Here is a 23,240-nt window from a genome sequence, read left to right as displayed (position 1 = left end):
AATATGACCATACATTTAACATGCTGCTTTGTCAGCAATTGCTATGACTAAAATGCATGATGGTTCTGCTTAATGCCGCACAGCAAACAAGCAAGCTGCACAGTTTAAGAACTGTCAATTATTGGAACGCCAGCATGTAGCATAGAAATAATCCCATAAAAGCAAAAAACAATGACGTGGCAGAGCAGTAATATAGAAGCATAGAATATACTCGATTAGTGTAAGCGCCAACCCTAATTTAGTTGATTTGCCAAGCGACCTTATGAATGGCCATGACATGTAGTGCACATGTTTTAAACTGTACAGTGGGCAAATATCCCAAGCTACCAACAACCAAATTGATGAATGGAATGCATTTTGTGTACTTCTTCAGCGCTGTAAGACAAAATGTTGGTTTTCAAGAACAGATGAAACTGCAGTTCGTTCTCGTTTTGGAACATATCCGGCTTCAATTTGTTCATGAGGGCTATTACTAATGCGTTGGTTACCAATATGATAAATATTAAATTGCTGTTTACATCCCAAATAATTAACAACATATTCAGCTGCATTTAGGAGAGACGGAATCCATTTTGAATACACCTGGATCCCAATTAGAAATGACTTCAGTAATTGCTCTGCTCTCGTGGTCTATAGGGAGATATTAAGCATTAAACATTTGACTTTAAGAAGGCAAGTGGGTCAAAGGCAAAGGAAAGAGGTTAAACACATTTCATCCGGGTGCTAATGACTTTGCCTACCACAACCATAACATCTGCAGTGCTCGGTAAACATTGGAAAACAATTTGTGTGCTTAATTTCCCATGATCGAAATTCTTTTCAGGTGGCATTGTGCCAAATTGTAAAATGTTGGCTGCACTTAAAATTAGGGGGCTGCTGTAAAACTCAAGCATGACAATGCATTCTCTCAAGAAATGTGAATAAGACTGGCAGTCTTTTTATAATTTCTCTCAGTGGCTGTTCCCGTGTCGCATTTATTTAATTAATATCTTAAATTACGTTCAATAATAGCCAATGTGCTATGTTAGTGTAAAAATGTACAGCAACGGCAAAGACTGCATGGAAAACGTGTAGATGGAATGTAACTGGTCGTCCTGCATTTTGCTCTGAAACTGTGATCACAAGCTCTCTCTCAAACCGAGGCTTTAGCAGTGGCATATAGCTTTCAGTACCTCCACTATGCCCCTTTTGGTATGGCTTCTAAAGACCTGCGCTGTAACAAAGTGCCAACTGCTCAGCATCACCACAAGCAAGTGAGCAGGAGACTGGCTATTCGTTGTAATCTGTAGTCGATGCAGACATGTCTTCTCTTTGTCCCCTTCCTTGCCGTCGCCTGCACAGCTCAGTTGAATTTCATTGGGGACATTCCTGATTTTGACTGGCCAATCCAAAAGGCCAGCCAAGCTATTAAGAGTTGAGCTGTGGGGCAGGTGGGTGTGGACGTGCTAGACCCTGGAGAGGAGTTGTGTTCCTTAAATCAATAGGTAGTTTGTTCTCTTGTTCAAATGGGTAAATTTTGCATCACTGTTGGTAAGACATTACATAGTCTATATTTTAAGTCTAGCTAACGCACACAGTTTGTAATCTATCGTATTTTCTCAGTGCTGCTTTACACCCAGAAGTGATGGATAGATATGTCATTGAAGTATATGGTGAGCAGAGTGTTCCAGAACAACAAGGGTGCCACATACTCTCTGATACACGTGACATTAAAACCACTGGCAGTCTGTATCACTTTGTCTGGTGTAAGCTCCTAAGTATTTGTCTGAGCAACGGGATAGGTTGCAAGTGGTCTCTGTGTCCAAAATTGCTTCTGCCATCAACATTACCTAAAGAGTCCGTTTATTTTAGCATCTAGTGGTTCATAATGCGTTAGGTACCTCGGCCTATTTGGATTATGCAAGCAGAGGCATTTTTAATGTTTTTTGTGGTACAGTGTCTCAATGCCACATTGTCAGAATGCATCCTCTCTGGGCTCACAGTTACATCTCTTTATTACTTAACATCTGAATGTAGATTCTTTTAATTGTATCGTGTTTTCTGTAGCAATTGTATTTGCTTGTCCTCGGTATATGTGCAACACATGTACAATCTAACCTTTTCAAATTACCCACAGCGTCTCCCTAATTTACTTCACAAGAAGTGATAAATACCACCAGCAGAATATAATTCGCCTCAAATATGATTCTGTTGTAATTACTTTTTTTATTTATTGCATCCAATAAATAACTGTATCCTGAGTTTCATTACTTATTGTGTGCAATAAATAGTGAAAAATCCTAATTTTGCACTGAAAATGGGCATAATGTGATTTTGGTGCCACATTATTTGCATGCCCCGTTATTTACTATGTCTTTCTTACCAAGAAAATGCAAGTTTGACTTTACGTGTGTTGGGTGAAAAATCTGACTGTCTTTTTTCTCTAACATACTCATTTCCGCAACTCCTGTAAAAATAGTGCTTTAAATGGGTGTTGCAATTTACCAAGCTGCAAATGTTTCAGGCCAAAAAGTGGAAACTACTAGGTTGCTATGTTTAAGCCTGTAACAATAGACGTCTTCTCAGGAGTTACAGCTGTCCAGTCCTATCCTAACCCTAGACACACATGGCCATGAATACATTTCACTCAGTTTAATTATTTAAACCAATGTTTTCATTTATTTTTAAATTAAAAAATGGTTACTAAAATATTTTAGAATAAATTCATATTCATGTATTTAATATTTATACATGTTAGCCTTAAATTAAAAGGTTGAATTCAATTCATTTAGTTTAATATTATTTTAATTGCCTACCTTCATTATTTTCTACAGGCGGATATGTTGCAATACAATGGGTTGGAAATGTGTGGTGCTGGACTTTCTCCAGTTCTGCGGTGGAGTAAATGTATTACTGTCTTGGGCCCTTTTTTAGGTCGAAGCCTCCCTGACAGTGCAGATGTCCAGTTGCTAAAAACATCTCAGTGGCATTCTGAAAGCTGACCTGAGAATGCATTCCACCCATTTCTTACCACTAGCTTTGTAACTTGGAACTCACATTTGTTTGCTATCTATTTGCTGGCTTTATTTGTTTTAGGGTTTAGGCTGTCTAGTCTGTCTTTGTCCTTTCCGTGGAGCTTAGCCTGTTTACTGCAGTCTTCGACAAGTGTTCCCTTTCTATAAACCGTTCTAGGCCTATAAATGTTGTTCTTATCTTGTCACATTTGATGTGAATTCAAAGACAGAGGTCAACTGGCGGGCTGCCTTCAGAGGAAAAATGGTGTGTACTTTACTTTCTCTGATTTCGAAGTGAGAGGATTTATCTGACAATCTAGGTGTGTGAAAGGAAAGTTTTTTTTCTAGCACACAACAAAATGTAAATGATCTTTCCAAATATTTCAGAATATATCAGAATTAGAAAAGCACACATGAAGCACATTTATTACAATTCTGAAGTGTGCTGGAAACAAATGTTTTAATACGATTAAACCAAATCAATACACTGGGTGAGGTCATTGCCACACAATATTGTTTGTGAGCTGTATAGTTTTAGTAATAAAACTGTGTCTGTGCAAATGCAATGGTCATTTTAATTGAACATGTGTTGTCTATAATGGCAGAGCACTACCATACCATGCATACTCTACTCTGTGCCATTCCACTCAATGACACTTTACTCCATTCGAGGCACTTGTACGCCCCTCCATTCTGAGACACTCTCCATCATTCCTCTCTATGCCACTCTACAACACTCTACACCACTCTAACCCACTCTACACCACTCTACACCATTCAACACCACTCTACTCCACTCTATTACACGTTATTCCAATCTACAACACTTTACACCACTCTACAATGCCCCACTCCACTCTACTCCACTTAATGCCACTCCACTGTATAACACTCCACTATACAACACTACATTCTACTTTACAACGCTACACTCTAGGACACTCTCTAATACAACCCTCTTCTCTGCTCCACTCCATTCTATGCCACCCCACTCTAGAAGCCTCTGCTCTAATCCATTGTATGCAACTCCACTCTACTATTCAACTATATTCCCCTCCACTCTATACCCCTCTACTCTATGCCACTCCACTTTACAACACTACTCCACTCTACAAAATCCCCTCTACACCACTCCAAGCCACTTTGCTCCACACTCTAAGCCCCTCCACTTTACTCCCCTGCACTCTACAACACACTACTCCACCACTCTACTCTACTCCACTCCACTCTATACCACCCCACTCTACGCCAATTCATGCCACTCCAATCTATGACACCCTACTCCACTCTATGCCCCTCTACTCTATACCTCTCCACTTTACACCACTACACCCAACTCTACTCCACAACACTGCACTCTACTTCACGATATGCCACTCTACTTCACTCTATTCCACTCCACTCTACTCCATGATACTGCACTCTAAAATACTCCACTCTATGACACTCCTCTCTATGGCTCACCACTCTACGGCACTCCATGACACCCTACTCCACTCTACTCAACTGTATGCCACTCCACTCCACAGCACTTTCCTCTATGCCACTAACTTTTAGCTATGCTGAACAGCAGCCACGCTGGTATACCACATGGTTAAAACACATCACAAAGCCAATAGGTGCTCTTGCATAGATGAGACCGAATGGCTTTGACAATGCTTGTTGTTAATAGTAACTATAGAAGTGCTGTTTGCGAATAGTAATCGGCTTAGGATTTTGTGGTTGGGTGCATGTCCCTCTTATCCCCTCTTTCCCCGTAACCCTCTGTAAACCCCTACTTATTCAATCCTAAACTCCTGCCATTTGTGGAAAATATTCCCATTTACATGCCACCCTTGTGATCCCTCAAATACTACTAAAACATAGACATAAATGTGCAGAGACCTCCACAATTGAGGTAGAGAGGCGGAGACATAGGCCTCAAGAAGTAGGCTAGTGAATACCATGTTTAGAATATATGTAGCAATATAGCATTGCTACTACATGTACTAAAAAAGTTTGTGAAAAGTCCTCTAAATCTCTTGCGGCATATTTGACAAGTAGAGGGAATTGTCACTAATAATTAGCAACAATAAAAATTGTTGTGTTTTTAGGAAGTGTTCAGTCATTATTCAAGAGTTGGAAATAAAGTCAAACTGTAGAAAAGTGGGTGTGTACATCAACATATAATATTCGGGCAGTGTAAATCATATGGTATAGCACAGAGAAATCATCCTTAAAGACCTAGTCTGGTCAAGCCCATTGACAAACATGTAGTACATCACACTTGGAGTACAGACTCAGGATTTTAGCTATCAAATTTTGCAAAATGGCAGTGTGCTTAAAATCTTATTTACATCACAGAGGTATGAAGCATTTATTTCATGGCATTTACCCCATGGCAGACTCACAATGGGGTATGATTATCTACAGAAATACAAAAGCATACTCAAATCATTTCTAACAGCTTTTAAAAGACATTCACTTTTAGTTACTCACACTTTCACCAGGCGGGCCAGGAGGACCATCGTTGCCCGCAGTACCCTAGAAAATGACAAATAAACAAAAGGAAGGTGAGGTCTGTGCACGCTGACTGGTATGGTTAATTGAAACATAATATGCTGCCACGTGAGTTCGATCACTATCACAAGTGTGTATTACTCCATAATATTTACCTTAGGGCCTGGTTTTCCGGTTGGACCTCTTGGACCTCTAGAACCACGTGGACCCTGTAGGTGAGACAAAGCAGTTGTTTACATGTGCATTTTAGCTGTGGATCGTAAAAAAAGTAATCAAATGTTTTATGAACAACAGAAATGTGGACCTTCCTAGGTGGGAGCTATAGATGAGTGGTCTTTGTCATTGGGTGACAGCTAAGACCCATTAACAGCAAATCAGCAATGTGTCATCTATCAGAAGGTTCAGCCTTCGAGAAAAACACAACACTCAGCACCACTTAGTGAGTGCTAAAGACAAGGGTTTGCCCCATGTAATTATACTACAATCCCTCCCTCTGCAGTCCTTTGGTATTATGAGCCTGCTGGAAGGACTTTTACTCATTGCATTTTCTATTCTAATTTTTGGACGAGTCAGTGAGAGACTGGCAGAGCTCAACTGGGGTGTAATGACCTGGCGACCTCTGACATTGTTTGCAACAGGCCTCTTCATTAAGCACCCATGTAGAGACTACTCTGTGGGCGAATGAAAATGCCACTTTGCTTGTTTTTCCACTTGCCTGACAGAAGATGGATTACTTTATGTGACCATTCTCAACTCCGGCTTTTCCCACCACCTAAATAAAATACTATCTGTCCAAGACAAAGGCCTTTCTTTCATAAAGAAAGAGACATGGTTAAAAGAGAACCTCCAGCTTATTGTGGTAATTTAGATACTGTAGGACACAATAAGGCAGTGCATTAAAGTACACAATTTTCCAATGACCTTGGACCATTGCATGATTGACCTTGAACCGACTCTGGTTCAGATGGCTAGAACCAATGTCCACTGATAAAATGAGACTGAGGTTGTTATTTTTTTTACCCTGCACCACTAGTGCTAGCATATATTATCTTCAATAAGCCCGTTATTTAAAATACATGTCACTAAATATCAGTCTAATGGTACTGTCCTGCTCTCTTGCCCTTTGTGGGGAATTGACGATGGCAGATCAGCAACTGAAAAGCAAGCACATAAAGAAAATGTTACCCACCGTTGGACCTCGTTGTCCCCTTGGGCCTGGTTTGCCAGCAACACCCTATGGAAGAACATATAATAGTAATCTTAGTGACACAAAAAACAAACAAAACAATATTAATCATTTGCGGAGACGTCTTAGTTCGTCGCGAGTCTAAAGGGTTCACAATTTTATTGTGAAGCTTAATGCTTGTGAGGCTACTGTCAACAGAGACACTGTTGCATAAATGCAGTGGGGCAGGCAGCAATAATTTGCACAGTCATATTGCAAAATGGGCTATAGATAGGTTTCTAGCAATAGGGCTGCACCACAAATATCACGATAAATCCCATGCCAAAGCCATTTTATAACATATTCACATGACATCAATCTATATTTAAATGTGAATATAAAAATATGGTAAGATATTACAATAGTGTAGTACTTATGATCCCACAGACATTTTAGGAGCAATCTTATATGTTAATCTGAGCCAAATTAAGTTGTCTAAACCACTTTGGCAGAATGACAGGCGAGTCAGCATGCATTCACTTAAACCTGCACATCAGAAGCACGCTGGAGTCTTTCAAGCAGACCTCCTCCCTGCTGTCGAAATGCAACTTTAGGAACCCCCCACGAGCATGCTACTCGGAAAAGAATGCTTTGGGCACTTGTCCTCTAACTAGCTCGAGTAAGCCGCTGCTTCCTTGATCTGCCTTGACAGCACGCTCAAATGTCACCAAACAACGCGCTGCGGAACTCCAAACAAGAAATGTGGAACCTGGTTCGCCCTGCTCCCAGGATGGCCGTGTTTCATCTGCACTGCTTGCTGTACTTGTCCCTCTGTGTTGCAGTGACCATGAAAAGAGAAGAGCTTATAATTGCCCTTGACAAATGTGTGCAGGTAAAAGCGTCATTGCAGCTAGAGCTCTCTCAACCACAAAGATACACATTGTGTCGAAAAGGTGTTGCAATAGTGTGTGTGTATGTGTGCGTGTGTGTGAAGGTAGGGAGAATGTGGGAGCGTGCGTTTGTGTGTAAATTTGTTCGTGTGGGTGAGTGATTCAAGTGGGCGCATGCGTGTGTGTGTGAGCGTGGATGTGGAAATTTACAGCTAGATTCATCAAGCTAAATTGCACTCGCAAAGGGCCAGATTCTGAGAATTAGAGATTCCTTAAATGCAATTCATTAACCAATTTGAAATTGCGAATACGCAATATTTGGTCGCTATTTACCACGAAGTCTGACTTTGTGGTAAATAGCGAAAAAATAGAAAAAAAGCACTTTAGTGCATTTTTCTCTGTTGCATGTTAAACACACACATGTCCTTTGGACATGTGTGTGCGCAACACCTGTGTAAATTTGCATTTCAGGGGTGCTACAGGGTGTCCTTTGGACACCCCTGGCACCCTTGAAATCGCTATCTTATTTGCGATTAGCTAATTGCTAATGGCAAATAAGGAATACTCGATACTCCCCATTCATTCCTATGGGCCTTTATTCCCTAGGAATGAATGGGGAGTTATTTCTTATTTGCGATTAGCAATTTGCTAATCGCAAATAAGGAAGATGTAGGAATCGCAATATTTTTTGCAATTCCTACATGAATCCCGTTTTGCAAGTCCTTAATAGCGATTCCTTTTGAATCGCTATTAAATACTCGCAAAACGGTTCTTTGATGAATCTAGCTGTTATTTCCTTATAAAGCAAACGCCTTCATATGCCTTTTCTAGACATTTTTCACACTTGTACAAGTCATGCATACAAGATGATGAACAAGCTTCCGCAAGATGCTTTTTTCATACAGACTTTTTAGTCTTTTTTTAGGGTAGTTCTGCACAACAGTTGTTGTTTGTTGCCACAAGGCGCGCACCCATGAGGAGGGCATGGCTGGATTTCCGGAGTAATAAACATCTAGATTTGCAAATGTTGCCTCGGAATGGAATGCAGCTTGGCAGCTTGGTTCGAGGGGAAAAAGGCCAAGCGAGCATGAAAAGAGGAAACGGAAGACAAGGAGACCAGAAGGCTGCTTGAGGCACCATGTCTCGCTGTCTGACTTGGTTAGCACTCTCCCGGTCTCATGCTCGGGAGAGATGTGTTTTTTTAAAGCAAAATAGCGTGTCGGATTTAGGTTGCTGTATGCATTGAAGGAAAGGTTTTAAGAGAAGTTGATATTACTAATACCTTTTCGAAATTAATTTAAGTTATGCAGCATTCATTTTCTCAATCAATGCAGTGCATTCCTTATCAGCATTTAGTCCAAAGGCCTTTGATGCATGAGTTACTCTAATGCATCAGTCAATGATGGCCTAGGACAGCACTAGCACAGCATTTCCAAGCTGTTTTCCAAATGTGCCGGTTTCTTTAAGCAATGGTGACTTTTCTCTTAAGCTGGCGGGAGTCGTAAGAGTCATTGTGAAAGAATGAATGTTGTGCTTCAGCAGTGTGGTTTCACATTGGGTAAAGAAGGCTTTGTCAGTTCTGCCTAAGAACAAACCACTGCTTGCCTTGCTCATGGCCTCTCATTGGCCTCAGCTCTATTTCTACCTCATTGCTGATGGTCAATGTCTTACCACAAGTTCTCATGTAGTTATGGAATAACTTTATGAGTCTGTAATGGAACGCAGACACAATCTGGATGACATAGAGCCCAGAATTGCAAATAATTATTATTCTTAACTGAGAACTCTATGTCGTGTTTCCTGCTCATATATGGAATTGTTCCCATTGATAATATGGGGTCCTATTTTATTTCATTAGGACTTTTTATATACTTTTGATGCTCTTCGGAGGAGTACAGGTGAACGGGGCTGAATGAAAATCCCAAATTGAGTGATAGGTTTGATATAAAAATAACTCAATGAAATGTAGCTATCAAAGTAGTTGTGATGTGCTGCCCTAGTGGAATAACGCAGTGCAGAGCCATATGTAGTATATGGCCTACTGCTGACCTCTTCTCTTGCGCTGATGCACAAACAGATTGCCTAGGGCCATGCATACACCTTTACACCATGGTTCAAGGGTGTGTGCATGGTGTCTAGCATAGGTTTTGCACTAGAGAGGTAATCTTCCATTGTGAAACCGTTTAGAGAAATGTTAAAACATTTCACCCTTATATGTGTGCAGTCCAGTGCAGTGCACGTGATACATCTGAAATAGAAGAAATAAATTCATTTCTCCTACTTGACACCTGTCTCAAGAGAGCATTAATATTAATGCAAAACCTGAAAATATAGATATGGGGCCATATTTAGAATGAAAGTGACTCAGTGAGTCACTAAGAAAGCACAGGGATGCGACGTAGTTCCAACAATATGTTGCATCCCTGTACTTTCCCCTGGGCTGGCGCACAATCTGCTGCCACGCGCCGGCACAGGCACCCTTGCACCATGGTGCAAGGATGCCTGCGTCGTGGGGAGATTGTTTTTGTGCAGGAGGGGACACCTTCCTGCACAAAATCAATCAATTTAGGTGAATTTCTCCTTACGTGCGTGCCTTAGAATGCAGCACGCATTTAAAGAGAAAAAAAACTAGGAGAAATGTAAACCTTTCTCCTCATTGCGCCTTACTACCCCTGGGGTGGCATAGCATTCTGATGCATTTCCAGGTTTATGATTTCTCGTAAATCTGGAAAAGCATCGGAATACATGGGTGTTGCGAGGGAACACCCACAGCAACAACAATGTCACGCCCCTTACACGCAAAGGGTTGCATGAGAAAGAGTGATATTTACAAGCACACATGCAGGGTGGCTTTACGGGTCCTTGTAACTATTGGACAGCAGGTTGCGCCGCCGGTGCGTCATGCAACGTGACAAACCGCCAGCGCAAGGGGCTTGTAAGTAAGCCCCATGGCTTTGAGCCAAAATCCATGTGAGGTAGCACTGGATCACCTAAGTACCATCCATGAACCGCCCCGTTGATGCAAGTTGGCAAATATCAGCATAAAGAGCTACTTGCGCTACCTTAAGCTCAACTTCCTAGCGCAAATGAAGTTTTGTGCTGGAAGGTAACTACTTTATCAAGACTTTGCACAGTTTCACATCAATTTGTGTGACTTTGCAGCAGTGTAAAGACTTAATAAGCCTGTCCCTGAGTGTCTGTTCTTTCAGGCAATTGCATATCTGACAGCAATGTGTCAACAGACAGGTGGCTCTTCAGTCCTCCGCAGAGTCCGAAGGCTTCTTGCAGCGTAAAGGGGAAGAGAAGGAAGAAACAAAGGATAGATTTCTCGGTATGGTGGTATCTTTCCCAGAGGCATTTGAATCCAGAAGACTGGATAGGTATTTGGGTGTAAATAATGTCTGCATTAGCGCAATTTGTTCCAGTCTGTTATCTTCTACAACATAATAATATAATAATCTATTCATTGAGTGCCTACCTTTCTTGGAGTTTATCACCGGGCTCTTCATAAATTTTCCCCATTTGGATCTGAGCATATCTAAAAATTCGGCACCGTTTTCATTTTTAAACACCAGGATGTGTATCAGGGACAAATCTTTGTTCCTCTTTTTTAATTTTTTTTTTTATCTTTTCTCCTCACCTTCTCTTTCTAGAGAATAAGTATTAAAAAAATTCCGCTCTCTTTCTCCCTTCCCTGGTCTCACCCAAAATAGAGTATGGATGCAACAGTGGGGCATAAATGGTTGAAGATTTCCGCTGTGCGCATATAAAATATTAGCCTACATTACATCCACTCAGTTCAATTCCATGCCTTGCCTGTATTATGTCTGGAATACCATTAAAGTAAGAACACACACAGTCACTTACACACATAGTATAGGACACATGCATGTTTTTACAAGCACGTGTGCATTGGCTCTGTCCACCAATCGCATCCACTCGCGCCACATAGCGGTGCAGTGACCTTTCCTGGGCCTACAACTCATTTACAGAATGAATAGAAGCAATGCAGATTACATTTTCTCCACCTGCGTCGTATAAACAAAGCAGAACAAAGTCAGGTCTCGTCTTTTCATTTGATAAAATGGAGTTTTCCATTTTGTGCGTAACTCATTTCCCATTATCAAAGGCAGATAATGAAAGGACTCTGGCGGACCTTGAAGGGCAGGACGCGGCAATGCAACTCGTTAACATTTCAATAATAATAATAGATTTGGTGGAACGCAGCGAGTCGTACCCGAGCACCTTTCTCTCCGTTGGCACCTGGGAATCCTGGGAAACCGGTGGAACCCTGGAGGGGAAAGGAGAGGGAAACAAATTGTGAAATGCAAGCCCTTAAGTTATTCAAAAAGTCACATGCGTCTGACAAAGATTAGCATATTGATGAGGCGGCGCGTGCTCTACCCAGGTCAGAGCAAATAGTCTTTAATATTGTTTTGCGGACCCGGGGAAAATTAGAGAAAATAGCTTACCATAAACCTTCAAATCCGGAGTGCATTAAAAACAGCGATAGAATAAGACACATTGGAAAATGTTATTTTATCTCTCAGAAATAAACAGCAGAGCTCAAACTTCCATATAGATTGAACTATTAAATGAAATGACAGCTGCTATCAGACGGTGTGTGTCAATGCGGATCTCATCTTATGTTTAAATTGCAGCATGTCAACATTCTTGGTAATGGTGTAATAGTCCTAGTGTAGCAGTGCATTTTTCCTATTTCCGTTTGCTGAGTGAGACACTATCTCTGTTTCCCCTCAGACAAAGGCTTCTATCATAAAGCCGCAGCGTACATTGACGCTATCTTGGACACGTGGAAATAGAATACTGCACCCAATGCACTCCTGAAAGCACTGAAACGTGCCCCAATGCTTGGTTTCTTTTACAGACCACCCACTCTCTCCTTTTGCACTGTGACCTTTCAGACCACTATGCTGATGCATTTCTTTCATGGCTTTTTTTTTTATAAAACCTTGACATGTGATGACCTTAGAGAAAATGGAGGCAGGAAGACAAAGCTTGACTTTGTTCAATGACAGTGAACAAACCGAAGCAGGTGAATACCTTAGCACATCACAGTAATGTTTTTGTTTGAGTCTGATGTATGAGGCAGGACCTCCCAATGGGTTTGACCCAGGGCTTAGTTTGTAAAAGAATGAGTGATGCAGACCAAAGTTCAGCTCAAAAGCCTGTGGCCAGAGCTTTTGAAAGTCAGTATGTTGAACTCTAAGGCTGCATAGCCTTGATTCCCCTTCATGCCTCCTTCATCCACCACCAGACACTCTGTGTCCCTAAATCTCACTATTGCAGGCTCTTTTTCACCCTTGCTTTCTTTATCACCTTTTCAGTGTGTCTCTTCCTCCTCCTGTGCTTTTCTCTCTCTTGAGCTGGATAAAGTCTGATAAGGAAAAATAAGTGCCGGTCCCCAAAAATGAGTGCCTCTGGATCTCAACTGCAACCACCGGCTCAAATTAAGCAATGGTTCTGCCCCAAGATCATAAAGAATAAATTAAGGTTTTAATGCTCTAGCTATACTTCAGTCAGTGCAAACAAAAATGTGAAGTAAGCTCACCCTATCATTGCAAGATCTACATCTATGCTGCAATTGAGGTGCATCCTAACTAGCATGTACTGGTGAAAAAAAATGCCTTCTTGTTCAGGATTGTAACAAGCCACTGTGCAACAGAATCACAAACTATTTCTATGACATGTGAGCCACAAATGAATTTAAGCTAGTGAATTCTACTGATTCATCTGATTTTACGACTGTAAAGTGAATCTAATATGAAGATAAATGAACCTGCATGTTAGATTTTTAACTGTCATATATTTAGGATAGGGGCAAAGAGGAGTGTGTTTCACTATAAGAAAGGTAGCTCTGCCAAAAGCAATGACTACCCACAAACTTGTAGTCACAAACATTTTTCAGGTAGTTGTACAGCTTAGAAACGCACACTAATTTATGCACGTCACAGGTAGGAGTGGTTGTCTTTTCAGGCTGAAAAAAGGACGGTAACAAAAAGAACATAAAAAATGAAAGGAAAAAAAAAAGTGTTGTGGCCCAATGTTGTTTCTTTGGAGCCCAGACACATTTGACAAATACTAAGGCTGCACATTCTTGATGTCAGAGCATGCCTCTTTCCTCCACTAGCTTCCATTTCCTGTCTATTTATGTTTCTGTAGCAGGTCCACCCCTGCTTTCTCCCTTTTTCACCATTTTCCTATCATTCGCCTCATTTTTTAAATCTTTTTTCCACGTTTCACTCTTTTGCTCTGGGTCAATGGCTCATGGTATAAAAATAAGTTTCGGTTGTTCAGGAGTAGGGGGAAATATCCTCCACCTGCATTTAACCGTACAAAATAAGCACTGGGAACAAACTCATCTTACACCAATGGATTTATATGATTGAAAAAAACATAGTTCTCCTTTGCAAAAATTACTTAGAAATGTCACATTGGAAAATAGACCTTTTCAACCTAATTAGCCAATAGGATTTTAAACCAAAGGGAACTTTTAAGAAGTGGGATCATTCATAGATATCGGACTATGGTGCATTTGTAGGAACACTCACGAGCTGATTTTTATAGTGCCTGGACTGGAACAACCACCCCATCACAAATCCATTCAAATCATGGTTTGTGACTGTGTGATATGAATAGGAGTAAGGTATGGTATATCTATCTGCACAAGAGCAAACAAGACCTAAATTGATATTGTTCTTATTTTTCCATTGTTTTACTACTAAAAAACGTAGAAATAAGATTTGTGCACTTATCAAATGTGAATGATGGGGTTATATTTGCCAAACCATTTGTATTAAAAAAATGTTGTTCACTCATAAAGAGCTATCTTTTGCAGGCTATGGATTGTGCATTAAATTAATTATTACACACAGAATTCGACTTGTAAACAAATGCAAGTGAGTTTTGTATCTTTAACAAGTGTTACACGATCTATTTTTTTCATTTTTGCTCTCGAACAAAAACGTTACTGTAACATGGACTGTGGCTAAAGTAGTTTGCACAATTTTGTTTCACATCATCTGACACCTCTTTTACTATACAGATCCATACAAACAAGCCTTTCTAAACCCTTCCCTCTGACTCTTCCCCTCCACATCCCTTTTTACTCATACCAAGACTCTTCCTACTGCTATGACCTCCAAAACAAACAAAAAAGTCTAAATCCTTCACCCTTCTATACCTCTACAATCCTTTTCAATCACAATAACAGATTAACATGTCCACTTCTCAAATTTCATATTTCACTATACTAATTTACCATTAATCCTTTATGAGTTCCAGAGTAGCGTGCTACTCACCGAAAAAGCAGTTAAGCACCTCATCAGGGGTAGCAAGCACTATATAAATGCAAACCTTTTTCCGTCTTCTATCCCTCCACTACCCTTCTCTATCCAAATACCTGAATAACATATCCAGCACTCAAATTACTTTCATATTTCACTATACTGATTTTCAACACTAATCCTTCATGGGGTCAGGAATAGCGTGCTACTCGCCAAAAAAGAGCTTCAATATCCCATCAGGGGTAACAAGCACTATATAAATGCAAACCTTTTCCCTCTTCCATCCCTCCCTTACCCTTCTCAATCCAAATAACTGACTGACATATCGAGCACTCAAATTACCTTCATATTTCACTACACTAATTAAACACTAATCCTATATGGGTTCAGGAGTAGCGTGCTACTCACTTTAACAGTGCTTCAGCACCCTATAAGGGTTAACAAGCGCTATATAAATGCAAACCTTTTTCCCTCTTCTATCCCTCCACTACCCTTCTCATTCAAAATAACTGACTAATATCCATCACTCAAATTACTTTCATATTTCACTATAATAAGTCACCACAAATCTTGTATGGGTTTCCAGAGTAGCGTGCTACTCGCCAAAAAAAGCGCTTCAACACCCCATCAGAGGTAACAGGCGCTACATAAATACAAACCTTTTTTCCCTCTTCTATTCTTCCTCTATCCTTCTGAATCCAAATAACTGACTAACCTATCCACCACTCAAATTACTTTCATATTTCACTATACTAATTCAACACTAATCCTTTATGGGTTCTGGAGTAACGTACTACTTGCCGAAAAAGCACTTTGACGCCTCGTCAGGAGTAGTAAGCGCTATATAAATGCAATTACAATACAATACAATACAGAGCAGTACACAATGATTTTGCAGTCATATTTTCTTTATGGCAGGGTTTCTCTAATATTGCCCCTGCAAATGCCCATAAAGGCACACACCTACTCAAAGGTAAGAGGAAACGAAAGAGTGTACACCTGTGACTTCTTAATTCAGGCCTTTGTGAATCAGGCCCTAAGAATTTCAATAGAATTATTCAACCGGTTCACATTTTTATAAGATCTCTCACGCTTATAATATGGGTCTGCGCTTTTTGAATAAAACTCTGAAATCATTTTCACTGAACACAATTTTCTATTCAGTCTGGACTATGTGTGGCCACTCGGCCTGGCCTCGCCTCTGCAGTGTATGATGATTGACGAGGCAGGCAGACCATGACTGTCATATCTATTTAATGTCATTTTGCTTATAAGCTAGTAAACAGAAGCAGAGACAGCTTAAACTCCCCCTCATAATCACATTTATTTATCATACTATGACTCAGACAAGTCCTGTACAATTCATCAATGCTCACAAAGTGCTTTAGGGCGCAGAGCTCTACGAACAGATGGATAAATTAAATTCTGGTTTGAAACCTACATAAGTATGTGAGTGTCTCAACTTATACAGGTGGATGGGAACATTACCTAACGTGTGTGCATTTGTTACAAACAGATTTACCCAGGAGGATTGATCTGGAGAAAAAAGTAGAAGGCACACAAATATGAAGCGTTTATCTAAATGAAAACATCGTAAAGCAAGGAATGTAGGAGTGTGTTGCACGGAGCTTACACACTCACTTTATAAAAATGGGATGGACGGTTTTAATATGGCCTCCAGACGTTTTGTGGGCAAGTTTGGAAAGAAAAATAGACCTCAAATGTTCAATAAATAAAAAATAGAATAAGTAGAAGGTGATAGATAAACAATTGCCACCTTGCTGAATGTTGCCCCTTCTCGCCACTTGTGTTTATGTTTCATTGGTTATATAGGAGGGCTTTTACCAATGAAAAACGAGTTGCTGAGTAGAATTAGAAGGAAAACTAATAGATGAGGTGTAGAAAATCCCAGGATCATACTAAAAAATGTGTGTGTATGTGTGTGTGAGTGTGCATGCCAGTGGCGTAGCAGGAGAGGCTGGGCGGTCCGCCCTGGGCGGCATGAGTTTTGTGGGCGCCGGCCTCCCCCGCTCTTATCACACATGTGGCGGTATGGTTACTGCTAGTGATACTTGCAGTTGCCTTTACAGTGACATAGCCCTCAAATGGGTGTCCTTTTTCAGCTATTGTCCTAACAGAGGCAAAACAGATGATTTCAGACATTTTCAAATTCAGTGTAATTCAATGTATAACATTTCTGCCCTCAACCCCAAAAGATTTACTGTTTACCTGAAGGTATAGTGCATCTTCATGATAAGTGGTACATGTGAATTAAGTGCAGATTATAGAAGTATTTCTTGCCAGCCTAGTTCATTGGATATTTCAGTTCAATACACTTCATTCGTGCCAAATTCTCCACTGGACCACAGGGATGAAACGTGCCTGCTCAGCGGGGGAGGGGCAGGTTCCTAGATCTCGGCTCTTTGGGGAGGCTGATCTCTTAGAGGTGGCCCCTTGGGTTCCCACACACTCTTGCCTTGCCTTTGGTAGTACAGTGGATGCTTAAGAGAAAGTGAGGAAAGATGTACTCTGATATAGACTATTTTCTCACAGGTCTCTATAGTTGATATTATGGTTCGGGAAATTGATAATCAAGTTGACCTCCAACTGGTACACTTGCTTCCTTTACATAAGGAGGGCCATTGAGCTTACCTTGACCTATTTGAAGACTTGCTGCAATTTTGTTTCTATAAAGGTTTAGAAATCCAGCTGTTTCGTGACCACTGGCATTCTTGGTACTGCTGTTTGATGAATATAATACTAGTGACTCAATCAAAGATCTTGGGTAATATAGCACAGTGAAGGTAGCTTAGCTTTCTCTCAACCGAAGGGGACATTGTACCTCTTACATCTCTTCTCAGAAGATACACACTAGCTCAAATTATTCGCAATTTTTTGGGAAATTATATTGATGTGCCCTTTTGAAGAAGCTTCACTAATGTGTTGCAAACATGGCATTTTCTGAAAAACATGCTGTCTTTAGTGGATTGACTTTCAGCATGTCTGTGCTCGGGGTGAGCGAAATCAGTCAGCTTGGGCATTGGGAACAGATGAAAGCTAAGTGTAATTGGGCACCTGAGTTCTCCAGTGTAAAATACCCATCAAGGAATCGAAAGTTATTTGAGCGGGTCAAACAATATAAAACACTTTGAAAGTGTAGGTCACAATGGCGGTGTGCCCCAGTGGAAAGGCAAATGCATTATTTCCATCTTAGCTCTCGGCAGAATTTCAGATGAGGAAAAGTACTCTAAAATTCTGTGTTTTGCAAGCTACATGAGCAATGTGATGTTTATTTCTATTCCTCTGGTACCGAGAAAGTGTATTTCTTTGAGCGTTGTTTTTGAATCCAGTAATATTGCCAACAAGAAATAAAAAAAAACATAACAATATACCTTTGGCCCTTGTCTTCCTGGATATCCTGGCAATCCTGGAACACCTAATTTCCCCTAGTTCAGTAAAAAATAAAGAAAACGGTGAAAAGCAATGTAATGGCCCCACAAGGAAAAAATATGCAATATAATTTTCAATCTTAATTTCCAAGCAGAGAAAACCTTCCTATAATGGAAACAATTATAGAACCACACTAAAATATATGGCCATCGTGTATAATATTATTGGGTGTAGCACAATCTGTCCTTTGCAGAATACAATCATGCCCATTGCCAGCAATTGCATATATATTGTGTGCCATTCTCAGACCTGATGTGCACTTCTGCTGACAGGGATATTGCAGGAGCAGTATTGGGCAGCATGTTCACAGATGGATGCCTAGAATGTATGCTGGCAACACCTGAATGCTGCTCACTAGAGAGTAAGATGCAGTCTGAGACTTTCTTTTCTCATCCATATTCTAGGGCCTTCCAGCAAATGTGAGGGTCTTGTGTGGATGGATATCCAAAGAGCAATCAGCCAGACCTCCTATAATTGAAATGTTTGTTCTGGAATGTTTGTTCTGGAGCGCCCAAAGCATAGAATCTCAGACCAGACCCACTAATGAAATTAGTTGTCTGTAAAAATCAGTTTATAAGACTACACATTTAGTAGTACAAATTATACCTCAGACATGGCCAAATGGAAGCCATTTTATTTCCAGAAATTATATTCAGAGTGCTTTTTAATTTTTACTTCTATGTGCTTAATCGTTATAAAACTCCCTGTCAGCTTAGAAGGCAAGCATCTACACATTTAATAGCCCATTTCAATAGACCGCCTCTTGGGGGCAATAAGGGAGCATGCTTAGATAAAATGATAATGGAGGCCTCTAGGCTAAGGCACTCTTGAGGCATTCATGACCATTGGGAAAGAGCTGAATACGGCCTCTGAGATATCTAAAGATAGTATAGTTAGTTATATTTCCTGAGATTAAAGTGAATGATACGCTCCTATTGAGTTTTCCAAGCACTCAACGAGACCGCAATGGATTATATTAACTATGGGTTTGAAAGAGTTCAAAAGGTTGTATTAGACCTCTGAATTTTCTCATCATTATTTTTTGCAATTTCCTGTATGTCAAGCCACTTTGAGAAGATGAATTTGCTTTTAGTTTGCCCAATGCTATTGATTTACTAATATGTGAATGCTAAAATCAACCTGCTACTTAATTTGTCATATTTTATTACCCAGTGTCCTTGTCCTAGTTCTTTTTTATTATGTAAATGCACGAGTAACCCAACATTCCTGCCCCAAGACAATTCTCTAGATAGAAATTCGGACATTAATGTTTTGGCAACATTGTCCATCAAAACATTTTCTGCACCCACAATCATCTCCTCTCAATCTTGAGACAAGTAGAATTCTCATGTTCCTAGTATTCTAAATCCAGGAAATTAGGGAAGTTAGTGGTTTTTTTGTACTGTCGCAATATACTGATAGAAAATTGGTTCCAATTCAATTTAATTGCCAAATTGTCAATAACTAAACCACAGCTAGATGAACAGTCGGAAACACATCTAAATTAACAGACAATGCCTGCTGACAATGTTCACTTTTTAAGTGGTACTTAAATGCCAACACCAGGGTCAATAAGATGAAAGGACTTCTATCTCGTGACTTATGGGAGTACAAAAATAGATTATCTCTTAATGTGCTCCTATTAGCTGAACTTATTTTTTTTTGTAATTCAGTATATTAACAAGGTACCTTGCATCAAATCATTTTAAATCACTTACCTTCTCCCCAGCAAGACCTGGACCACCAGCATCTCCAGTTGGGCCGGCTCTACCTTTAGGACCCTCAGGACCATCTTCTCCTCGTGGACCAAGTGTTCCAAGTTCACCCTTAAAAACACAACAGTGATCATCAACGTCAGCCAAACCTACTCTTCAACCATGTTATATTCAGGTATGTTACTTCATATTGTAATGTTTTTATTTCATTCACAAGGCCATATATGTACCCTAGACAACAGACACATAATAAAACAGACCTACATGTTCAGTAAAATGGTGGCCCCTATATTAACACGGGTCATGTCTTAACCTGATAAAGCTAGTAGATCCTCTTGTGCCTCATTGTGCAAGCCTTACATTGCCTTAATGTGCTCAAAACAAAGTTTTACCTTTAGACCTTCCATGCAACTACATTAAATAGAACTCATCTTCTTGACATGTGAAATTAGAAATTGGCCAGGCAATATTATGAGCCTACAAGCTACAACTAAAATGTATTTGACTTTTACAGTAAGGGGTCTCTGTTTACGGAACATATATTGAGTGTTCTAAAATTAGGAGAGTTAATGTTATTCTTAAGCTAAATACCATTATTTCTTTTCATCTTAATAATTTGATATGTAGGCCATTATCATCACATAACTGAGACTTTACTCCCTATATGAGCTGTATAAAAGTAGTGTATTATAATTTTTCTCCACCACTTATAAAACTGAATCTTATAAAATATACTTGCATTTTGATTTCAGGCTATGGCACCTTAAAATACCTAAAGGGATTCAGTTTATCACATACATTGATCTAGACAAAGAAGAACACTTAGCAGCAGGTGGAGTCGGTTATAGACCTCTGTTATGTTGGTCTTTTGCTTAAACATGAATCTTTTTATTTGGAAATATAATTTTAAGAACCTTGCTCTGGTATATTAAGCATCTATAACACTCATTTTAATATGGTCTTGCAATTTTGATTTTGCTCAGTTTTTTATCAATAAGGTGTACTGGAGAAAATGTGAAGATTCATTACAAAGCTCCTTCCTGGTGAGACTCATCGGTTATTATTCATACCATAAAGTTAGCATAGGCCCAAAGCTTCACGCCTTTGCGTTTGTAGTTGATGGTTCTATAAATTGCATTTATAATTTTGTTTCATGTTTACAAGGTGGTACAGTCAGGCAAACTCCGTTTCCAAGATTGTTTAATATGCAGACTGGCAAAGACAAGTTCAGGTTAAGTAACTTTCAGGATATCCACAATGTACAAGATCATATTAAGTAAAAGAGTTTTCTAGCTTTTTCAGCCCAGATCTTAAATATAACCACCACCTCTCCTCTTGGATTTCCAGTGTAACTTAGAACTGACATTTTAGATTTTATCTATGATTTTGAACACTCACTCTTATACATGATTGTGTTGCTATGGAGTTTAACCTCTTTAGTCATTGCTCATGTATCTTCATGAGAAATATGTTGTGGCCTTTAAAATACTAAGCTTACTTTTGCATTTATTATGCTTTACTGCCAGAGAACATTAAAAGAAAAATGGAAATGGCGAAACATGCCTAGCATGATACAATATAATATTTACAGTTCAGAAAGCTGTCTCAAGCAACTCTTTATTTTATCCACCAGTCTGTTAGTTTTCAGCAAGATACATGAACCTGGAATTAACAGTTGTTCTGTAGATGGATGATTTCTAACAGATGAATAAACTTTGCCAAAAATTGTCTGTAAGACCTCTTCCATGCCTACATCATCGACTCCATTGAGACAATAACCCTTTAGTATTATGTGCTACTACTTAGTAACCATCCAGATTCACAGCAGCTGGCATCAATATCTATACTGAATCTTAGCTTAAATTGAAAAACGCACATCAAGTGATCCATCTTGCTTCTACCAGTACTAGTTTGTTTGTGAATTCCATTAACAGAAAACACTGGTGTTCTTCCGTTGCTCTGATACAAGTGTAACCGTCAATGAGCGAGCTGTATCTAAGTGACACTCTGACTATACTACATTTCAATGTAAATGAAGGAAGGCTGAAGGTTATGAATGACATCTCAATTTTATTTCCAAACATTAAACCACATTCCATAGAAAAATGAACGGTGAAACGTAAAAATATTTATAATTTGTCTAAACCTGATAAAATAAGGTCCATTCTATTGACAGTAATGCCTGACTATAAGATAGATCAGGGGTGCACCAAAGTGCAAAAATACTTTCCACACAAAAGCAGGCAGCACATATCATTGTATTCACTATAACCATTAATTCAATGCTTACATACATCGTTGAGAATGAACTGCTATATTTTGGATCCTGATTCAAATAGTTGGTTTGGGTAAATATAACATATATCAGCTTGTTTCACTTACCCTGTCTCCTTTAATGCCCATATCTCCTTTAAATCCAGGGAAACCATCTTCACCCTGTAAAAATTTAAAATGAAAACAGAATTGTTGTGTTTGAAATATATATATCTAGTATGTACACATGATGACTAATATTAAATCAATGTTGCAGAAAGTAGGATTGAAAGTGCAATGGAAAGAATAACCAAAGTAGAGAAAGCCATTTTTATATTAGTTAACTATCCATGGTGAATGATAAAACATTACACTGGGGATACCCTCTTGACTTGGGTGACATTCACCTGCTTATCAATCCTTTGAGGCATTTTCCTCTTTCTAAATGTGCTTCAGAATGTATCAAACATAGAAAGAGGAAATAATGAGGAGAAACTCCTTACACCTTTGTTGGGAAGGCGTAAGGTTTTAACACATGCTCATGTTAACAAGTCTTTCTAAATGTGGGAATTGGTGGATGCATGGGAATGCCCCCGATTCACCCATGGAATGTCTCCCTAATGCAGAGTAATGCTAGGTAATGATTTGTGCTACCTTGAGCTGCTCTGGATTGACTAAGCCATGCAGAGGCACGCAAGGTGGCTTAGCATAGCTTAGTAAATCACAATTAGGCCCAAGGGTAACGCAAGGGCTTTGCAAATCTGGCCCTACAGGTAGATGTTTCCCCTTGTGTGGTAAGTGTAATTTTTTAGAACGCTGTGCAATTTTCATAAAAGTTACAAATAATATTTGAAATCCATTTATTTGGTCAGTCTGAGTGAAAATATTTCCTTTCCATAAATGGCGTGCAAGATACAAGCGGTTGGCTAGTTCAACTAGCAAATGTCTCATGGCCATGACACAGATCA

General features: G+C 39.6%; 1 protein-coding gene across 4 annotated transcripts in view; it reads right to left on the bottom strand.

Moving 5' to 3' along the window:
• COL11A1 (collagen type XI alpha 1 chain) overlaps positions 1–23,240 on the bottom strand; it is a 393,450-nt gene that overhangs the window by 130,200 nt on the left and 240,010 nt on the right. For all 4 annotated transcript variants that reach the window (XM_086954309.1, XM_086954306.1, XM_086954313.1 and 1 more), the window contains 7 exons: positions 22,402–22,455; positions 20,023–20,130; positions 18,247–18,300; positions 11,785–11,838; positions 6,682–6,726; positions 5,648–5,701; positions 5,472–5,516 (listed from right to left, as the gene is read on the bottom strand). In XM_086954309.1, coding sequence (XP_086810435.1) covers positions 5,472–5,516; positions 5,648–5,701; positions 6,682–6,726; positions 11,785–11,838; positions 18,247–18,300; positions 20,023–20,130; positions 22,402–22,455 — 414 coding nt within the window. The remainder of the gene's footprint in view (positions 1–5,471; positions 5,517–5,647; positions 5,702–6,681; positions 6,727–11,784; positions 11,839–18,246; positions 18,301–20,022; positions 20,131–22,401; positions 22,456–23,240) is intronic.

Source organism: Lissotriton vulgaris, chromosome 1_1, assembly GCF_964263255.1.
Source record: "Lissotriton vulgaris chromosome 1_1, aLisVul1.2, whole genome shotgun sequence".
Lineage (NCBI taxonomy): Eukaryota > Metazoa > Chordata > Amphibia > Caudata > Salamandridae > Lissotriton > Lissotriton vulgaris.
Note: the sequence above shows the minus strand (reverse complement) of the source record. Positions and strands in the feature narration are given on the sequence as shown.